Source organism: Scatophagus argus, chromosome 9, assembly GCF_020382885.2.
Source record: "Scatophagus argus isolate fScaArg1 chromosome 9, fScaArg1.pri, whole genome shotgun sequence".
NCBI lineage: Eukaryota > Metazoa > Chordata > Actinopteri > Scatophagidae > Scatophagus > Scatophagus argus.
In genome coordinates, this window is record NC_058501.1 from 5814407 (window position 1) to 5833362 (window position 18956).

At 42.1% G+C, this 18956-nt stretch overlaps 1 protein-coding gene across 1 annotated transcript in view; it reads left to right on the forward strand.

The window, feature by feature from the left end:
* LOC124065158 (proprotein convertase subtilisin/kexin type 4-like) overlaps nt 1-18956 on the forward strand; it is a 163381-nt gene that overhangs the window by 122753 nt on the left and 21672 nt on the right. Inside the window, exons 14-16 of the mRNA XM_046400308.1 lie at nt 14374-14484; nt 14809-14902; nt 17156-17341. Of these exons, the coding sequence (XP_046256264.1) occupies nt 14374-14484; nt 14809-14902; nt 17156-17341 (391 nt within the window). The remainder of the gene's footprint in view (nt 1-14373; nt 14485-14808; nt 14903-17155; nt 17342-18956) is intronic.

Here is an 18956-nt window from a genome sequence, read left to right on the forward strand (position 1 = left end):
GTTCTTACTCCAGACAGAAAACAGGCGATGTGATGAAGTGATAAGAGAGATGAAGGAGAAGGAGAAGTGACCCATTCACAGGACAGCAGGGAGTCTCATGGTGCTACCATGAGCTGACAGGACTGTCAACACACTTCATACAACTCACTGTGTGTGTGTGTGTGTGTGTGTGTGTGTGTGTGTTGGAGAGAGAGAGAGAGAGAGAGAGAGAGTTATGTGAAGATCTCAGTGTAATATACATGCAAGAATACAGTGTGTGAGTGTGACTGAGACTATATCCGAGTGTGTATGGTATGTGTGTGTTTGTGTTTGGTTGTGTCTATGTAAGTTTGGCTGCATATGTGTGTGTTTGTCTGAGTGCAAGTAATGAGGGTGTGTTTGCTTTGGTGTTTTCAAGCTAAATGAAATCTCACATCTTACCACATCCCAGTTTCATGTGTGTGTATGGTCTGTGGTGTGTGTGCAATGTGTTTCATTAGTGGTGCTGCTTCACGTGCCCGTCTGCAGCTTGGTACAGTATAGCAGCCAGTCTGGTGCATGGATGAGGCGGTAAGCTTCCAATCACTCAGCATGGGCTCTGCCTCCCTCTCCATATGGCCACAGAAAGCCTCGGCTGCCTCCCCAGGCCTCTGCCAGTGTGAAAAGCAATTGTGTGGAATGTGTAGGAATTAAGTATCCCATCATTCAGCGCAGACATGCAATTAAAAGAGCTGCAGCCGTCACTCGCGGTAGACATCGCGTGAGTCATGTCACTATCACTCAACACAGCAGACGCCTGCCATTTTTTGTTCTTAAGAGGCAGGAATAAACACGTAGACAGACACACTCTTCTGAGGCTAACACACTTCCTGTCGTTCACATTTCATGCCTCTGTGCCAGCGATAGCAGTGGCCCAAGAAGGCATGTTTTCAGGTTGTCCATTCCTCCCATTCTCATGAATGCAGTGTCTCTTATGAGTGCTAATTATGACAAAATTCCATTCAAGAGCATAAAATGATGAAGTAATGAGATTTCATACCCAAAAGGTAAAAGGTCAATTTCGCTGTCTAATATTCTGCAAATCTTCTGCAACACCATTGTGACCTTATTTTATATTTGCTCAGATACTGAATTGGTGACACTAATTTTGGATGTCCACCTTGAAACTGCTAGATATAGTTAGGAAACAGTCTTGGAGAAGTCATGATTAGATGAAAATTCTATGCATGACGTGATTTTAACTGAACATGATGTACATGTATGAACGTATGTAAGATAAAAATGCTTAATTTGTTCTTGTGGTTTTTGAAAAAGATGTCCAATCCAGGCTGACTGAAAGACATCACAGATTTGTAAAGCAAGCTGATAAACGGATTAAGTTATATTATATATATCCAACTATCTGTAGATTTACTAGATATTAATCAAATTTCCTCAGTAGATTACAGCTACTTGGAATTTGTGGAACTCCAGGCTGTGTTCACCCCCCACCTGCCTAAAACAGCACTATGCAACTTTAAAGTAATTTTTAAGAAAGATGACCAAATACAGACGCTTTAAGTTGGTGTCTTGTGTTGGACACCAGCCCAAAGTGTTGGTATTTGACAACCTGGGAATCAACAATTAACTATTTTTCTTTGAACATGAAGCTGACAGTCCAAGTTTCCATAATTGACATTCGCACTCACATTAGGTAGCGATTCTCCAGGTGTGTGAAGGTGAGACAGTAAGCAGAATTTGAACCTTTTTTCATTGGTTACAACTATATATATTTTTTTGAGTTTACAATCAACTCTGTGAATGTCTTCCAGCAGAGACTGTCTAGAAATGTTTACAGTTATCTTCATTTTTAAATGATAATGTTTCCTCCCCTCTCTTTGAGAGCTGCCTTTTCACCTGAGTGTGGCTGTTCAGAACAACTATCAACACTTTTGATTTCCCGTTTCCTATCTCATATATCACACGCGTTGCAGGAACCAGTTCTTTTCTTATGTTACCTTGCTTTGCGTTACCTTCACTTTGTGTTCTCTCCTTCAGTCTGGTGCTCACGGGATCATAAAATCTAAAACCTTTTCTTTGGCATCTCTGATGAATGAAGTCGGGTTGGTGTGATCGGTTGTTTTCATTTTGCATGTTCAGCCATTTCTTTTTTAGCTGTTCTGTCATAGAGAATTTAAATATCACCTACAAGTACAAGTATTTATTGTCGTGGCAGTCGTGGATCAGCGGTTAGGGTGTCGGACCCGTAACCAATGGATCGCTGGTTCGATTCCCCGTACCGGTGTCCATGGCTGAGGTACCCTTGAGCAAGGTACCTAACCCCCACTGCTCCCCGGGCGCTGCACACGGTCGCCCACTGCCCCGGGTTTGCTGTGTGTGTGCACGTCACTTGGGTAGGTTAAATGCAGAGCACAAATTTCGTTGGAGTGAGTTCCCTCCAATGACAAAATATGTCACTTTCTTTCTTTTCTTGTGTACAGTATTGCAGGATGACAAATCACCAAAACTGTTTAAGGAGTTTGAACAAAATTACAAGAGATACTCATGTGATTTGTCAACCACAGCATGTTGTAGCCTCGCATTAACATTGTCTGGATTTTAGAGTGTACTTTTGCCCAGCATGAGTAGTCGCACCAGGAAAGATGTTAATCTACCTTTAATACATGTGTATGCACATACAGTACCTCAGCGTGCAGATAAATATAAGTGAATGTACAAGCTGTACATTAAGAGGCAAAAGAAGGCAATTATAAAAATGTTGGCATTCAAAGAGAACGAAGGTCATGGATGTTCAAAGTGAAGTGGTTGAATTTCTGTTGCTTTATTTATTATTAATGCACATTTTACATTAAGTACACAATAAAGTTAAAGTTAAAGTAAACTTGATATTTCAACAGTCTCTTGACAAGTCATATGTTGTATGTTTTAATACAGTGCTTTAGCATTAGTGTTGCATTTTAGGGAAGTCTGTACTTTACAGCTGAGCCAAGTAGCTCCGCTGAGATCACGAATCATTTTTGCAAAGTGGTCAAAAAAGAAACTTTATAAGAAGCAAGTAAAGAAAAAACATTGAATCTAATCAGCCCAGAATAACCATATACATAAAATAAATTGAACCTCAAATTAATATACTTACAGACTGCCCAGTTTTGTGCAGCTTTTTGGAAGGTATATTGAAATACCACTTCTTCTGAAGTATGTACAAAACGCAGTGATGTAGTGTTTGTCTTTGTAGTGTTTTGTTTCGTTTGTTTCTATCTTCCGATAGCTCGTACCAGTCTGTTCACAGAGCTAAGCCTGAGTGGTCTGCAGTGTAAATATCCCAGACATATTATTACTCCAACAAAACGTTCCTAGCCGTTGTCAAGCCACTAAGTACAAAATGGTGAATTGCAGACACGGAGAGAGATAATTGCCACTCACACTGGAAATTTGGCAAGAGCCTTCCCCACGAGACCCGGATGAAATGGTGCTTCAACCCCCGAAACTGTCATTCTTAATGAAATGGTAATTACAAACCCAGCGGAACAGCTGAGGGGCCTGCCGGGGCCCACGGAGCCCAACTACCAGAATAAACCTGCTACAACAACCTGCAGAGAGGAGAAAAGTGGGGGAGGGGTGGAAGGAGAGGGGGAGAGAAAGGCAATATAAAGCAGGAGAGAGGTTCAGGTAGGCAGAAACACTGAGAATCTGAGATTTATTTCAATTGTGAAATGTAAAACACACTCCAGGTTGGAGTGTGCTGTACACTGGGACCCTCATCAATAACACCGGCTGTGTGGAAGGCAGGAGGGGAGGTTGGTTAAAAGCGCCCACACAGCCTGGGTAATTGATTGCTTTGTAAGTGAACGTGTCTTTAACCTTTGGGAGGTCAGGCCCAGTCGGACACCATCAGTCCTGCCTGGGGTTGAACCGCTTCCAGCCGTTTGTCTTCCGCTGCTCCCTCGTCTCAGGGCCGATTTGTCAAGCATGAGATGTTTTGGGTGTTTAGATTACAGGCGAGATGGGAAAACAAAGGCAAAATGCCACCCCAAACAAAAGGCCTGAGCCTGGATCTCCCACTGATCTGCATGCCGGGCAGGAGGCCAGCTACCTGGGGTGCTGAAACTGAAAGGGGAAGGGGTGGGGGGAATTTGCTGAAACAGAGCCACAATGAAACCCCTGAAACACAGCCACTGTGGAGTTTGAACCAGAGCCAGAATGGAGGCTGAACGGGAGCCAACATGAGGATTGAACGACAGCCAGAACGGTGACATGAGATAGAGCCGGAATAGCGCCTTGAGATTCTGCCAAAATGGCAGCCAGAGACTTGGGAGGATAGGAGGAAGCTCGGGGCGGCTAACTGTTTTCTTCACGGCAGTACTTCTCATCACTGGAGATTTTAAAGTGTCCCTTTGCCACCCTCCCAGGTACTTAGGCAGGTCTGTCTGTCAGGCTGTGAGAGTGACTAAAGATGATTTATCTCTTAGATAATCAGGGCCAGTAGCCACGTCATCTCTCACACTATGCCCTGCAGAGACAGGTCAGAAACAGGCGACACCTTCTAGGACCAACACTCTGATACCTTTCTGTCGCACTAAGAATGAGCCATTTATAACTGACCTGTACTTTTTACCACATTGATAGGAGAAAGTCAAACTTGTATGTGTGTGTGCATGTGTGGATAATGGCAATGTGTTTATTTTCAGAGGTGATATTTCATCACAAAGAAGTAAAAGCAGCTTGTTCTTGCGTGTTTGTGTCAGTGTGTTTTTGTTATGTATGAACAAGTCGGTGTGTGCACATGCAAGAGTATGTGTGTTTGAGTCAAAGCACAAGGTGCTGTGTGTGCCTGCCAGTTCCATCTGCTGTTCTATTACCATAGACGTGATGTACCTGCCACTTCCCTCCTCAGCTGAGGTGTGTCTGTGTGTGTGTGTGTGTGTGTTGTATTCTCCCATCCTGTTGTTAGATCTGACAACCACTAACACAGATTCATGGTGAAAAAAGAGAGAAAAAATACTCTCAAGTTCCATATCCCTCCCTGAGGCTGACAGACAAACTGTCTGGGATCGTGGAACAGCTACACTCCTTTCTTACCGTACTCTCTTCACCTCAATCCTCTGCCAGGATTTAAGCAGCCAAGAAGTGTATTTTGACACCATTCTCTAAAGAGGAGTATATTCTCAAAACAAGTTGATAGTCTGTTGCTATTGCAGTGGGTTCCCAAATTTGTTTGGTTCAGGCTCATTTATATTTTTATGCCCCATTAGGCATTTAGGTGATCCTTTCCTGTCATCCAAACTGTCTTACAATGTGTTCAAAAGTGAAATAGCAGAAATAGCATTAGTATTGTTTCAAAGTTTCTGGTTAGAGTGTGGAAACAATGATTGTTATGTGAAGTAATATATAAAGAAAAAAACGTAACTTTTCAAAATAAGTCAAAGATCTCAAATGTCCACGTGTTGTCTAAACACAAGAGGTAATACAACAGCTTTGTTTAAGCAAAATAGTCTCAAATTTTGAAATTGGTTGGCATCTGTTACTATCTGAAGAAAGAATAATACCTCTTTTCAACCAAATAACTCAAGTCAGAAACTGAACTGTAAGAACCGTAAAGTTTAGACAAATTAGTTCAGTAAATTTGAAAAAAAAACAAAACAAACAAAAAAAAAACAGCATTTGAGCGGAACAAAATTTCACATGTGAAGAAACAACAGGGTCAAGTTTAGGGATGGGAGCTGAGAAGCGGTTCCGACTCAGAACTGGTTCCAACTGAGCAGTTCCATCAGAATTGTACGCCTCCAACGTTATCAATTATTCTTAACGATTCTCTTATTTCCCTGCCCGACGTTTTCCGGAAATTTTGCGTCTCAGTACATTTGTTACTCAGATCTTCAGCCACACCACGAGGCAGCATCATGGAGAGCAGAAAGCGATCCAAAGCCTGGCTCCATTTCACCAAACAAGATGAGAATTCTGCCGCGTGTAATCAGTGCAATGCTGTAATATCGTGTAAGGGTGCAAATACCAGCAACATGCTAAAACATTTGTCTACCCAGCATGGAATTAAGCACCAAGAATGTCATGTGTTCGACCGCCTGCGTACGAGTGCTAACGTTGCTGGAGTATTAAGCGGTAATTTAGCATGTTCAAGTGTTAAATGTCCATTCCTGTTTTTATCACTTACTGTATCAGTCTGATTTATTTAGACTACTTTTCTTTCTACACCATATCTTGTGAAGGTGTTGTTCAGCATGTTTGAGTTGAATATGTTCATGTTCACAGACTTGTGCAGACATAATTTTGGGTAAAAATAAAATGGTTGCTTTTGGGGCAGAAGACTGTGTAGAACTCTTTTTCTGCCATTCAATGAACTACTCAGGAATCGATAAGAGAATTGATAATTGGAATGATAGGCAGAATCGACAATGGCATTGATATTGATAAAAACTTATCAATTCCCACCCCTAGTCAAGTTGTCCTTTCTTTGTATTGTTATGTAGCTGATATTTAAATGGATGTGAATGAAAGAAAGGGAGTTTTAGCACTGCGTATTCTGCCCTGACAGTTCCTGGTCCATCGACAAAAGTCCTAACACCAAAATTCGAACTATGTGGTGCCAGGAACTACTGCAAACAAACTCATTTGAGGTGGTTCCTACATGTGGTTCCTAAGTTCCTAAAATGGTTTCTGGCCCCTGAAAAACTTACTGCAGTGGAAATGGCCTACAAGTAAACGCTCACTTTTCAGTCGGTACCAAATGTTAAGAAGTTCAATACCCACTTCTAATCATAAAAAATGAGAAACAAAGAAAACCTGGACAATCTGTGCCTCTGTAAGATACACGTCGTCTCACAATAGCTAAACAATAAAGAGATGATGTGTGCCATTTTATCTCTCTGCCCACTTTTATCACTGTGAATAGAGCAGTGTAATCTTGTTTTGAAAATATGATGAGAGAGCAGTCGGGTGTTCCCATTTGATCTGTCTGTGAATTGCCTAAAGATCAATAACCTTGCAACTCTGTGAGCTTTGTAAATCTTGATAAACATACAATTCACAGGGTGTTTGTGCATTTTGGTGTTAATACGTGTGTTTGTGTTGAGGGAGAGTGTGTGTACATATGTTTGTGACAGCACACAGATGTAACGAATGTGGAATATGCGAACATGTGTGTTTTGTGTGAAATGTGTGTGCATACCCACCTAATGCATTCTGGCAAGGCATTTCCATTTCATGCAAGGCCATAGATCGTCTGAGTATGTCAGGTCTCTCTCTTTCTCTCTCTCTTTCTCTCTCTCTCTCTCTCACTCTCTCTCCCCCTCCCTCCTCCCCTTCCTCAGTCTCCCTGGTGGGGTTGTAAAACTGGCCTTGTGTTTCTGCCCCAGCCAGATAGATTAATTAATTATCCAGACCTCCTGTTTTTCACTGCTGAGCCAATTACTCCGTGGCTGAGCCTGTGGTCTATATACATGTGTTTTAGACAAGAGAGAGAAAGTGTGTGTCTGACTGTGCGGGTGCAGGGAAATTACAGCTATAGCTCATCCACAGACTAACAATCCCACTATCACTTAATGTTAGAGTAGCTAATGCTATCATATTGTTTCCGGAGAGCAGATTTGTGTGTGAGCAATTGTTGGCTAATTGAGAGGAAGTGGAGGCTCTTTCTGGTTGTGTGGATGTGTGCATGTCTGTGGGGGATGGGTGGGCCAGTGGTCAGCCATTACCCTTGACCTCAAATGATTATTTGGGTATAATAGCTTTATTGAGGCTAACTCTTCTCTTTTGTTTTGAGTGGAATATGGCTCATCTGAAAGTATTTCTGTTATTTGCACGCCTGATGTAATGTAATACTCCAGTCGTACGCAGAGATGCAAAATGTTGATGTTAATTGTGGGTGTGTGCATTTGTGTACACATGTGTGTGTGTGTTTGTGTCTATGCATTTGATTGATGGGTCAGCAGACAAACTGGGCTGAATGAGCTGAGTGTATGTTTGTGTGTGACATACAGCAACTCGCCCTGAGGGACAGGGGAAGCAGAGCGCTGCACCTCCTACAGGGGGTGCCGTGTCTCCTGGCAGGGGGGTGCAGCAGGAAAGCAGGGGGGTGCCTGTGCACCCCTCCACCCAACTGCCTGCACACACACACACACACACACACCACCCCGCTCCATCCTGCTGTGCTACAAGACGGGTGGGGGGTTGTAGAGACCCTGCGCTGTTCTAAACCTCTGCTAATGCATAATTCATGTACAAGTAGCAATTCTGATATTTTACGGGGGGTAGAAAAACAGAAGAAATTTCAAAATAAAGTTCCACAACAGCCTGTACAATTATTCTCCCGAACTCCCTTTTTTCTCGTTCAGAAATAAAATATGTCAGCACCGCAATTAACTGACAGCACGTTGCTGGCAATGTTAATGTGCTTTTCATGTTTGCAGAGCAGAAGTTTCAGTGCCTTGTACACATCCACATTTTCAGCAATACAGCATTTTGGAAAAAAAAAAAAACAATTCTACATCCATGCTGCAAAAAAGAGTGATGACTAACAACAAACAATATCCAATATTTGGTCAGGTCTGATGTTGTGACTGCGTTGTTGGAAACCCAGGGCCCTCTTTAAGAGCTTAAAAAGACATACCCAACACTCACTCTCAAAACTTCATGAGAGTTACTTGTGACTTGATTTTGAACTGGTAACATGTTACAGAATTCCTGTCACAGATGATAATGCATTACTTCTGCTTGCCATCTCAGAGACACCACCATGGTTAAATTCAATGGGTTTTTTTTGGATTCCCATTCTTTTTTTTAACCCTGAACATAAAAAGCATTGCTAAAGAAAACAAACTGCATATTTCATTGTCTGTAAATTCTGTTTTGAAAAACAATACACAGGCCTACTTCTTCATTCATGAGATAATATACAAAAAGGAAATATCTCCTTCTGTAGTGAAAGACTTTTCTCTATGGTCATTATACATTTTGTGATTTTGAAATAATAGATAAACATCTTTTAAGAATCACACTTTTATTTACCTAAACATAATTTCCAAGTGACTTTTGTGTGTCAGTGCTATTTATATTATTTATGCATGTTTACCGTTCAATATACATGTTGAGGCAGTTGAGCTCCGTGAGCAACAGTGGCTTATGCCCGTAAATTGACCTGTAAAGCATAATCACCTTGTATTCTTTAATATTGCATGTGGAATAAAAAACTCTTTGTGGTTTCCATGATTATGTAAAATGTCATTCTTTAACAGACTTTGTTTTTCATCATTGCATTTCTGTTTGTTCTATCACATTTAGTGATATGGCATCAAAAACTTGACCCTTTGAGGATTTAAACAGGGGCTCCTGGTTCGGTGTTTGCTTTGTCCAGAGTCAAAGAAAAGCACTCGGGACCCAGGAGAGAATCTTAAGCCAAGCTTGTAGTGCAGTTCTTAGTCAATCATCTCTCTCTCTCTCTCTCTCTCTCTCTCACTCTCTCCCTCTCTTCCCCTCTCCCCTCACCCCCCTTTCTCTTTCCCCAGAAGGGCAGAGACATCTAAAAGGACTGTACCTTGGTGTGCATCCAACAAAAGCTCTCTGCTGAATTTCATCCTCTTTTGAATTTGTGTTTGAATAACACTCAAGCTACAAATCAAAATATGTTGGACACTGAGAGTGAGGTCATGCGGTATAGATCAATGTGGTTTCCAGAGAAGTCTCCTTGTGTAAGAGAAGGGGACGGGTGGCTGCTACTTTGACTGATGGCTGTGGAGACTGGGAAGGCCGTTTGGTGCCCATTCTCCTGAGACTAAGTCCATGCCTGTGCCAAACCCCTCATTTTCCTCCCTGCAATATATTTCATTAAACTTTTAACTCTTTGCAAGGTAATTTGCTTGACATTTTGAGGCTGTGCTTGAAGGCTGTAGAGTGTTTCTCTCTCTGTAATTTCAAGTGGGACAGATATTTGCCTAATACAGCCTAAAAATTGTCTTTCTTTCTCTCTATAAAAATACACAATCAGAAGAGTTAAATGGATGAAATTGTTTAACATCCAAACCAACAAAGCTGAGCAGAGCGGCACAGCATTTCATGGTTACAGCCGTGCAGGTCCCAGTGGCGCAGATATAATTAAGACCTCTTCTTAATTACTTAATAAGCCTAATTAGAAACATTTCTGAGCAGCAGATTTGGCTGTAAGAGCGATGGAAATCAGAAGAATGTTAAGTCTATTTGTTATTTCATTTAAATCCTTATGTTAATGAAATTAGGGCATTGTGATATAACAGAAACAAACCACGCTGGGATTGACCAAAGGGCTAATGTAGTTTTCTATGGCCCTGATAAACATTCAATTAAGTGCAACAAAAATGGAACAAAGAAAATCATAGAAAACAAAAGTAAATATAGATTTTGCTGGTTGCTCCAGTGGTGTGTCATCTTCATCAAGTGTTTATTCTATCCCCCCTTTGTTCATTTTTCATTACCTCATGGCCAGATGTCAGAGAGATGTGCGTGAAACTGACCGGGGTCTGCTGTGTTGTCGTCAGGATAACTAAGGCAAGCCCACCAATCATGCGCCGGTGTTGCTACCGCATTCCTGGCCACTTAATTAGAAGTTGTTGGTACCACAGAAGGTGTCACCAACCTTTTCAGGCACTGAACAGATGGTTTCCCCTCTTTTTGAGGTCCTGCCAATGCCCACTCTGTGGCTCCTGGGAAAATGACCTAACTCACAGGCAGCTGCTTAGTGCGGCTTGAGTGATTCTTTATAGCCACTTCTATTGGGGGGACATAGCAGGACGTACCATTGCAAACAAGGGGTGAGACCACAGTAGCTAGGTCTCTGGATAGCTGCAGAAAAATCTGTTTTGGTTGCATACCAGTTGTTAAAACTGTTTTTTTGTTTTTAATGTCATGTGCAAAGACGAAGCAAGGACCTCCACCCTGGAAATCTTGATGTCTCAGAGCTGGTTGGGTTTGTGTGCACCTTCCTCTGCTGCTGGCAGATGGTGTGAATATCAACAGAGAAAGGACCTGGGAAGGCCTGGAGAACAAAAAGTGAAAAGGGTTCCTTGACAGTTACAAAGAGGCCCCATGGAGAGGTGGGGGGAGTGGCCTTCATCCTAATGGATAAAAAGAAGGAGGGAGTAAGAGTTTGCAAGGGCATTTGCCATCGAGGAGTGAAAGTGGATGGAGAAAATGCGAGGGCTGAAGATTCGATATGTATGGAGGCGGCGGGTCGGGGGGGTTAACATGCTTCGTGCTGCGTGGACAGAAGATCGGCTGTCACTCTGTAGTCAGCTTGGCTCAACCTCCCTCCGACCACGCAGGAGGTGGAGAAAGAACAAGTTGAGAATTTGATGACTGTGTTTTCTGACAAATTGCTTGATGTGGTTTTCATCTAAGAGACATTTTAATCTTGACCATCTTTGCAGTATTTCTAAAAATCTCTATCATGTACATTAAAGAAAATTTACAAATCTTGAGATGAAATTACTCAGCATTGTCAGCAATAAATCCTGCTCACATTTCTATTTGAAGAAGTCACAAGCCTCCTTCTGAATTTAGCACTGTGTTAGTCTTTTCCTTTCTTGCTACTGATGATGAGATGGATGAAAAGGCCGGAGAGTCTTGCCGAAAAGCGTCACAGCTCGGCGGTGGTGTTTCATTGACATGGCAGGGGGCATAAAATCTGTCATTTTCATCATGTTCTGTCGTGGGTAAACCTGTTTCCTGCAGCTTTCTCCATCAGATATATGTCTGTGTGGGTTTATGGCCATGGTGCTAGGGCAGATCCAATCGATCTGTGGGAGCTGTAGGATTTAATAGGTGCACAGATCTCGCTAAGGGGTATGGGGTGGGGAAGGTATATTTAATCACTTAAAGGGAGCAGGGTGGCAAGACCAGGTCACTAACAGTTTGTGTTTTATGAGAAGTCAGGGTATCAGTTTCCCCCACACTGTGAAATATCTTATCTGAAAGATCTATTGCTATTGCTGGTGTTTTTATTGTACATTTTAGTATCCATCAAGAAATTAAACAAAAATATATTCTAGTGACACTGATGTGAGTCTGTATTGTGTAAGTGTCTGTTTGGGCTCAAATATGTTCATGAAAAGACAATAACTCCAGAACTATACATGATACTGACCCACTTGACACTGAATTTTGAACTTTATTTACAACAATGGTATAACAATTGTGTTATAGGACAGTGAAGCTGACATATGGACATTTGCTAATTCATGCATCGATTTGATAGTGGATGATCAAATTAGCATAACAACAATGAATTAATCTTGCTAATTGGTAATGTCCATGTAGCCTGGCATGTCTGACTACCTTTCGGCAATAGGGCTTCATTGTTTTTTACAATAAAATAAAGCCACATAACATGCAGTCGTAATTTATTTAGAGGCACCTCTGGTGATACTAATAATCATTAGTGCACAAAACTTTGATTGATCCATCACTGAAAATAGTTCCTAAACAAATACACGGTTTAGTCCTGTTTGATTAATGTTACCTTTGTTTAAACATATGCTTTCAATAGGAATGAATGTACTTGGGACTGAATGCCACAGAGGCTGTGTAGATCAGGAAGTGATTTGAGACAAAATAATACCTAGCTGGTGTCAGCTATTTCATGGCAATTATTAACAATAATAAAACTTTTAGAATAACACCAACCCAGTGCCGCTCTCAGACCAGCTGTGCATCAAAAATAAACGTTGTGCCCTCATTCATTCGAATGGTGCCACTTCATAGACACAGGGGATTGCCAATGTGGAGGGCTCCAACAATGAAACACAGGGTTGCCAGTTTCATTGTCTCACCACTGTCCGAGTTAACCGGCCCTCTGTGCCTGTGTGGGTTTTCTCTGGGTACTCCTAATTCTCCCCACAGTCCCAAAAACTATTCTGCATTGCCCCTAAGTGTGAGTGTGTGAGCGTGTGCGGTTTTCCGTCTTTGTGTGTCAGCCCTGCGATTGACTGGCGACCAGTCAAGGGTGTACCCCACCTCTCGCCCATAGTCAGCTGGGATAGGCTCCAGCCCCCCTGCGATATAGTTGATGGATGGATAGAACTTTTACATCCCATCATGTAGAATTAGCACTTTTAGGTTCTTTCCTCTCTGTTAGGATACGTGTCAGTCGATGCCTTAGCAGTCACTGGTCGACCCTTCTGCATTCAGCTTTGTTTTGCTACAGCTCTTCACGCTTTTCACAAACCTCTCGGTTGACCTTGAACTTCAGCGAAACCTCAACCCCACACACCCGTCTGCCTAATGCCATTATTCTGGGCCCAACATGCTAAAAGTCATTGGTAGTGATAGTGGCTGATTAGATTGTGTCCATTGATTGCGCGGCGTGCTGTTGGGAAGAGGATGGTGTGGGCTGCAACTCCTGCCTCTCCTCTTCAGACACACTGACAATCTGAGACAGAGGAGATGGAGCCCCATGCAGGGCAGCAGATTGAGTTATTGATCAGCTCCCCCCTTTCCCCTGTCTCTGTCTCTCTCTGCTGCTCCGAGAGACCCCGTCATCAGGATAATGAATTTCACTTATTGCAGATTAACGGCATAAGGTCTGTATGGTAATAATGGCAGAAATTAGCTCTTTGTCACCCCCTCTGCATTTCAAAGAGGAGGGGTTGGGGAGAATGAAGGTTGTAACAACCCTCTTACTCAGTGTGAGGACTGATTTTAACAAGAGGGAACTGAAAGAGAGAAAGTGTGTGAAAATGAAAGATTTAAGGGAGAATTAAGACTTATGAGGTTTCAACATCACTGAAGTGGCAGAGGAGAGTTCTGATGCAAGAAATTCTGGTTCGATGGAGGAGAGTGAAGGAGAATTTAGAGAGGAAAAGAACGCTGAATAGCAGGCTGCTCTGCAAAAAAGAGAGGGCAAAGAGGAAAGATGAGAGTGGACGATTCAAATGAGACATAAGGAGACGGCAAAGCAGGAGCAGCAAATTGGAGAGAGAGTAAGACAGACAGTGGTCATACAGTCACTAGGCAGCAACGCCACTTAAGGGTCAGCCATTGTGTCTCCAGCACCCAGACTGGGGTGGTAAAGAATGAATAATGAGGCTTGATTACAGTCCGTAAGATGGCACATTGTTCAGAATCAATCCTCCTGGCAATTACAGGGGGTACAAACAGCAGCCCTCAGCTTCAGCCCGGACAGAGCGTGAAGCGTTTGTGTCAGAGGACAACATCATCTTTGTCAATGACTTGTTGCCTCCTCATGTCAGAGCCATTAGCACTTATTCTGCTCCTGCAGAAGATTCAGCCTCCCACGTAAAAGCCTTCAGTTCAAATGTGAAAGAGGATATAAGGATATAAGGATGTTTGTCCTTCTCGCATATGCAAACACACACAGTATATAATGGAGTGCATATTCCCCTTTTGTTTCAGGTATGGCTTTGGATTGCTGGACGCGGGGCTGATGGTGCAGCAGGCCGCACACTTCAACACTGTTGCACCGCAGAGGACATGCACAAAAGAAGTCACGCTGCTTCCTACCAGGTAATAAACCTTTTTTTTTATTTTTTTTGAAAAAAAATAGACTCTCTACTGTACTGTATTTATGTAATCTTATGTACTAATCTTTTGTGCTGATTTTGTTTTTTATTACTTTATATGACTTTTGTTGCTTAAATGCTTTCCTTGCATCACATTGCTGTACCTGCCTCAACAAAACAGCTACCCCACACGAATCAATAATCCTTCATCTTATCTTCATCTATGCTATCACTGCTTTGTGTTTGTGTGTCTGTATTTGTAGGAGAGTATGCATGCATTTGAGTGTGTATTTAAAAAGTACAAAAGCAGTGATGTTTTATTGGTTAGAATTCTTTCTCCACGTGGCGTGGTCAGTGTCAAGATCCAGTCAGAGGCCTGCCATGGGACAACTAATGAGATCAACGCTCTGGAGCACGTTCAGGTCAGGCAGCACGTTTAAAACACACTCTGTGAACAACGGCATGTGCAATGTACTGCGTCACTGTTTCAAAATTGTTTTTCCATTTCAAGATTTAGGTTGACTTTTTGAGAAAGTCACTAATTTGAGTTGTTGCTGAGATTTAGATTAGAACCACTGTTTTATTTGTTTGCTAAATATATTGTAAGGCTAGTTAGCAGTTGGTTAGTTTAGCTTATCTTAAAGACTTGAAACAGAGGGAACAGCTGGCATGACTTCCTCCAAAGGCACTGTAGTGTAATATCTCGTTTGTTAAATACACTGAAAAACCAAAGTAAAAAAAAGCAATGTGATCTGAACCAACAAAGTCTCAAGAAAGTGACTGCTCCTGGCAAAGAATGAGTTGCATACGTAAGCGTACCATATAAAACCACAGTTTACCCTGATTAGGATTTTACAAGGTTTCCAGTCTTCTTATCTTATTCATAGCAAGAAAGCAGATAATAGTTATCCCCAAAAATATTTAAATATTTCTCGCAAACATGGAAAGACAAGGAAGTCAGTTTCCTGTTGCTCTTGACTTTATACAAATCAAAACGAAGTGTCTTGAAAACTTAACTTCTGACCATAAGCGAGAGGCATCAACATTTCATACAAATTGTTGCCAGTGTTTTTGCGTCAAATTAGAATCGAAATGACAAATCATAGGATCAAAGGATCTGAAGGATCATACTGTGATGTGTAGTGTGTTGGATGTGTAATTTGCAGAAAATGGCAAAACTGTGTTTTCTTGAGTACAATCACATGCATGTAAATGTTTGACTGTGTCAGCAGGCATACTGTATGTGTCTGAGTATGTGCACATTTGGGTTTGTGCGCCTCATCTATGTTTGTGTGTGCATGTGTGTGTGTGTGTGTGTGTGTGTGTGTACTCGTGAAAAGGCAAGGAGAGAGAGAGCGGGAGTGTGTCAGCATGTAAATTGAAAAGGCTTCATCTTTGCGGCTCTGCTCCCTGGCAGAAAGCGTGGGTCAGGCCATCGCTGCGAGGTGTGATTGATGGACGTGTTGCCGTGGTAACACGCTGTAAACAGGAGCGGGTTGTCAGTCTTTTTGCAGCTTGGCGGCTCTCTCTGCGATGTGCCATTGTCACACCAGATGTGCTGCTTGTGATGAACAGGGACAAGGAGAGTGTTTACTGATTGGGAACCAGGGAAATGGGTGTTCTGGGGGGAGTATATGTGCTCATTTAAATCATTTATCTTATATTTACATCAACCATTTTGGACTTCTCTGTCTGCTCCCTACTAGTATCGCAGATGAAACTGGTTGTTTTTGGATTTAAACATGGAGAAACAATGTAAGTTAGCAGTGCCTTGCAGTTTGCTCTGCAGTATTTCCAATGGCCTAATCATGCATATGTCACATGTGTAACCTTAGATCTGATGATGATCACAGCAATCTTTTTTAATATACTGATGGTGGAGGTGTTGCTTCATATTAAAAGGGATTCTTTAGCATTTTAGTAATTATGCAGGGAGTGAGATATTTGAAAATGTCTCATGTCTGCTAAAAACTAAGCCACAGCCAGCAACCACTTAGTTTATGTCAGCACAAAAACTGGAAACAACGGGAAAAACTGCAAACCAATAATTCTAAATGTTACAAATTAATGTACAAAACCTAAATGTGAAAGCAACATTTTATGGTTTTATGGGGGTGTACGTACAGGACTGTTTCTTGGCCGGGCGCAGTAACTTCTTGGAGTCTTGTCATCCCCTCAAGGTTGCCAAGCAACCAGTGGAAACTCAAAGTCATTGCATCCACAAAAAACAGATATTATTTTTGTTGTTCATACATATTAAACAAACAGATATAAATTATTAATTCTAAGGCAAATTAACAGAGCAAGACTAGCTTGTTTCCCCTGATTCAAGCCTCTGTGCTAAGGGATGGGAATATTATCGATTTTCTCATCTAACTCTCAGCAAGAAAGCAAAGAAGTGCATTTGCTAAAATGGCAAAGTATGCTTCTAAAGTAAAAATTCAAGTTAGCAATCAATCAGGTGTGTTTGGGAACTAAAGACCAGTCCTTCCTTCATTCAGTTGTGTCACAGTGTTAATGATGTGAAGGTTTGGAAGGTAACATGTTTACATGTTGCTCTGTCTCTGTCCACCCACTTCCTGTCTTTTTTTTTTACCCTGTTTCTCCACACCTTCATCAATCTCCTTGTTCACGACACCCTCCTTTTTTACTTCCTGCCACCTGTCTCTCACCAGGTGAGAGTGAGCATCAGCACTGTGTGTCGCGGTGACCTCTCCATAAGCCTGAAGTCTCCAGCCGGCACTGTATCACTGCTCTTGGACACACGGCCCAATGACGCCTCCTCTGATGGCCTGAAAAACTGGACCCTGATGACAGTGCACTGTTGGGGAGAGCAGCCTCAAGGCCTCTGGATGCTCCAGGTGAGAGAGAAAATGTACTTTCACTTTTGCCATGATTTGCTGCACTTTGTACAGTGTGCTACTAAACATATGTTAGCATGCTAAGCTAAGATGGTAAATATGGTAAACATTATACCCTGATACCATGTAAGTGTTGCCACTGTTAGCATGTTTGCATGCTAATTTTAGCCTTAGGCTCGAAACATTGCTGCTCGCATGTCTGTAGTTTCATTTAGCTGATGTTTTACCTGAATAGTCTCCATGATTCTGAACTGTATTGGCATACCTCAATCCTTTGATATGACTTTGAATCCGGTGTGGAATTTATTTTTTTTTTGTCTGTGCAAGACCCCCGGATCTCTCATGTGATAACTAGCATGCAAAATATACCAAAAATAATCTTCTTTGCAAAGCTTGTACGCAAATTTTCACATACCCTCATGGAAACTCTATTTCACATACCTTCGCTCATGATATAGAAATGATGTGCTCTGCTTCACATTGTCCTATTCCAGTAGCTGTGGAGTATAGACGTTTAAAAATAGCCCAGCACAGCATAGCTCAGCTCAGCTTGGTTCAGTTCATTTTGCCATAGCTATGTGAATCATCCTCTACTTTCATCTCCGAGTTTCAGTCAAGCATGGCAATCTTCATTTTCCTCCCCGTGCTCTTTTCTTTTTTCTTTTTTTTTTCTGTCATAGATGTGCTGATGTTTTATATGGAGGAAGGAGCTAAAATGGAAGGGAAATTAAGACTGGAAGGTTAAGTAACCTTGGCCAGGTTTGACAGACACAATACTGCCGACGTCTGATTAGAATCCATACTCACAGACAGTAGCGCGCTGAGGTCATTTACTGTATATGCGTGTGGGTGGGAGCAGTAGAGATTGGGGGGTCATTGTGTGTGTGTATGTGTGTGTGTGTGTGTGTGTGTGTGTGTGTGTGTGTGTGTGTGTGTGTGTGTGTGTGTGCAAATAGGCATCAGTCCTTGTAAACAGTTGGAGGTTTATAGAGAAAAAGCTGTGAAGATGAAAGACACCCACCCCCTGTCCTCTATCACCTAGCTCTTCCTGCACACACACACACACACACACACACACACACACACACACACAGGTACACACACTTTCTCTCTACCTCTCTGTCTCTGTTTCTCTCCCACGTCCTCGTGCAGATTTACTGTCTCCTCTGTGACCAATTACCAAGGCCCAGTGTGTCACAGAGACGGGGAGGAAACACCGTGAAGCAGAGCCACATAACGACGCCGCTGCTCATTACCGGAGGGCCGAGACGAGTAACTGTGATGCTCGCAACACGAATTAACACTCTCATCTTATGTGCCGCATGCCTTAGCACACCGCTAATCAGCGCATACACACACATGCTGATTGGTTGTATGCTGGTTGTCAGCTTTGCCGCAAATTGGAGAGAAATGTGTTCCCAAACAAAGACAAATGCAGGCCATTGAAAAAAAGACAGTGTTACAACACTTGAAGTCAACACAAAAACCTAGAACGGAAACCTGTAACAATACACAGTAAAAGGTTTGTGACCTTCATTAAAATCTGAACTACTGTTACACATAGTGATGATCAAATTTCTCGATTTACCCAAAGTTCCAGTAAAATTATGTATTA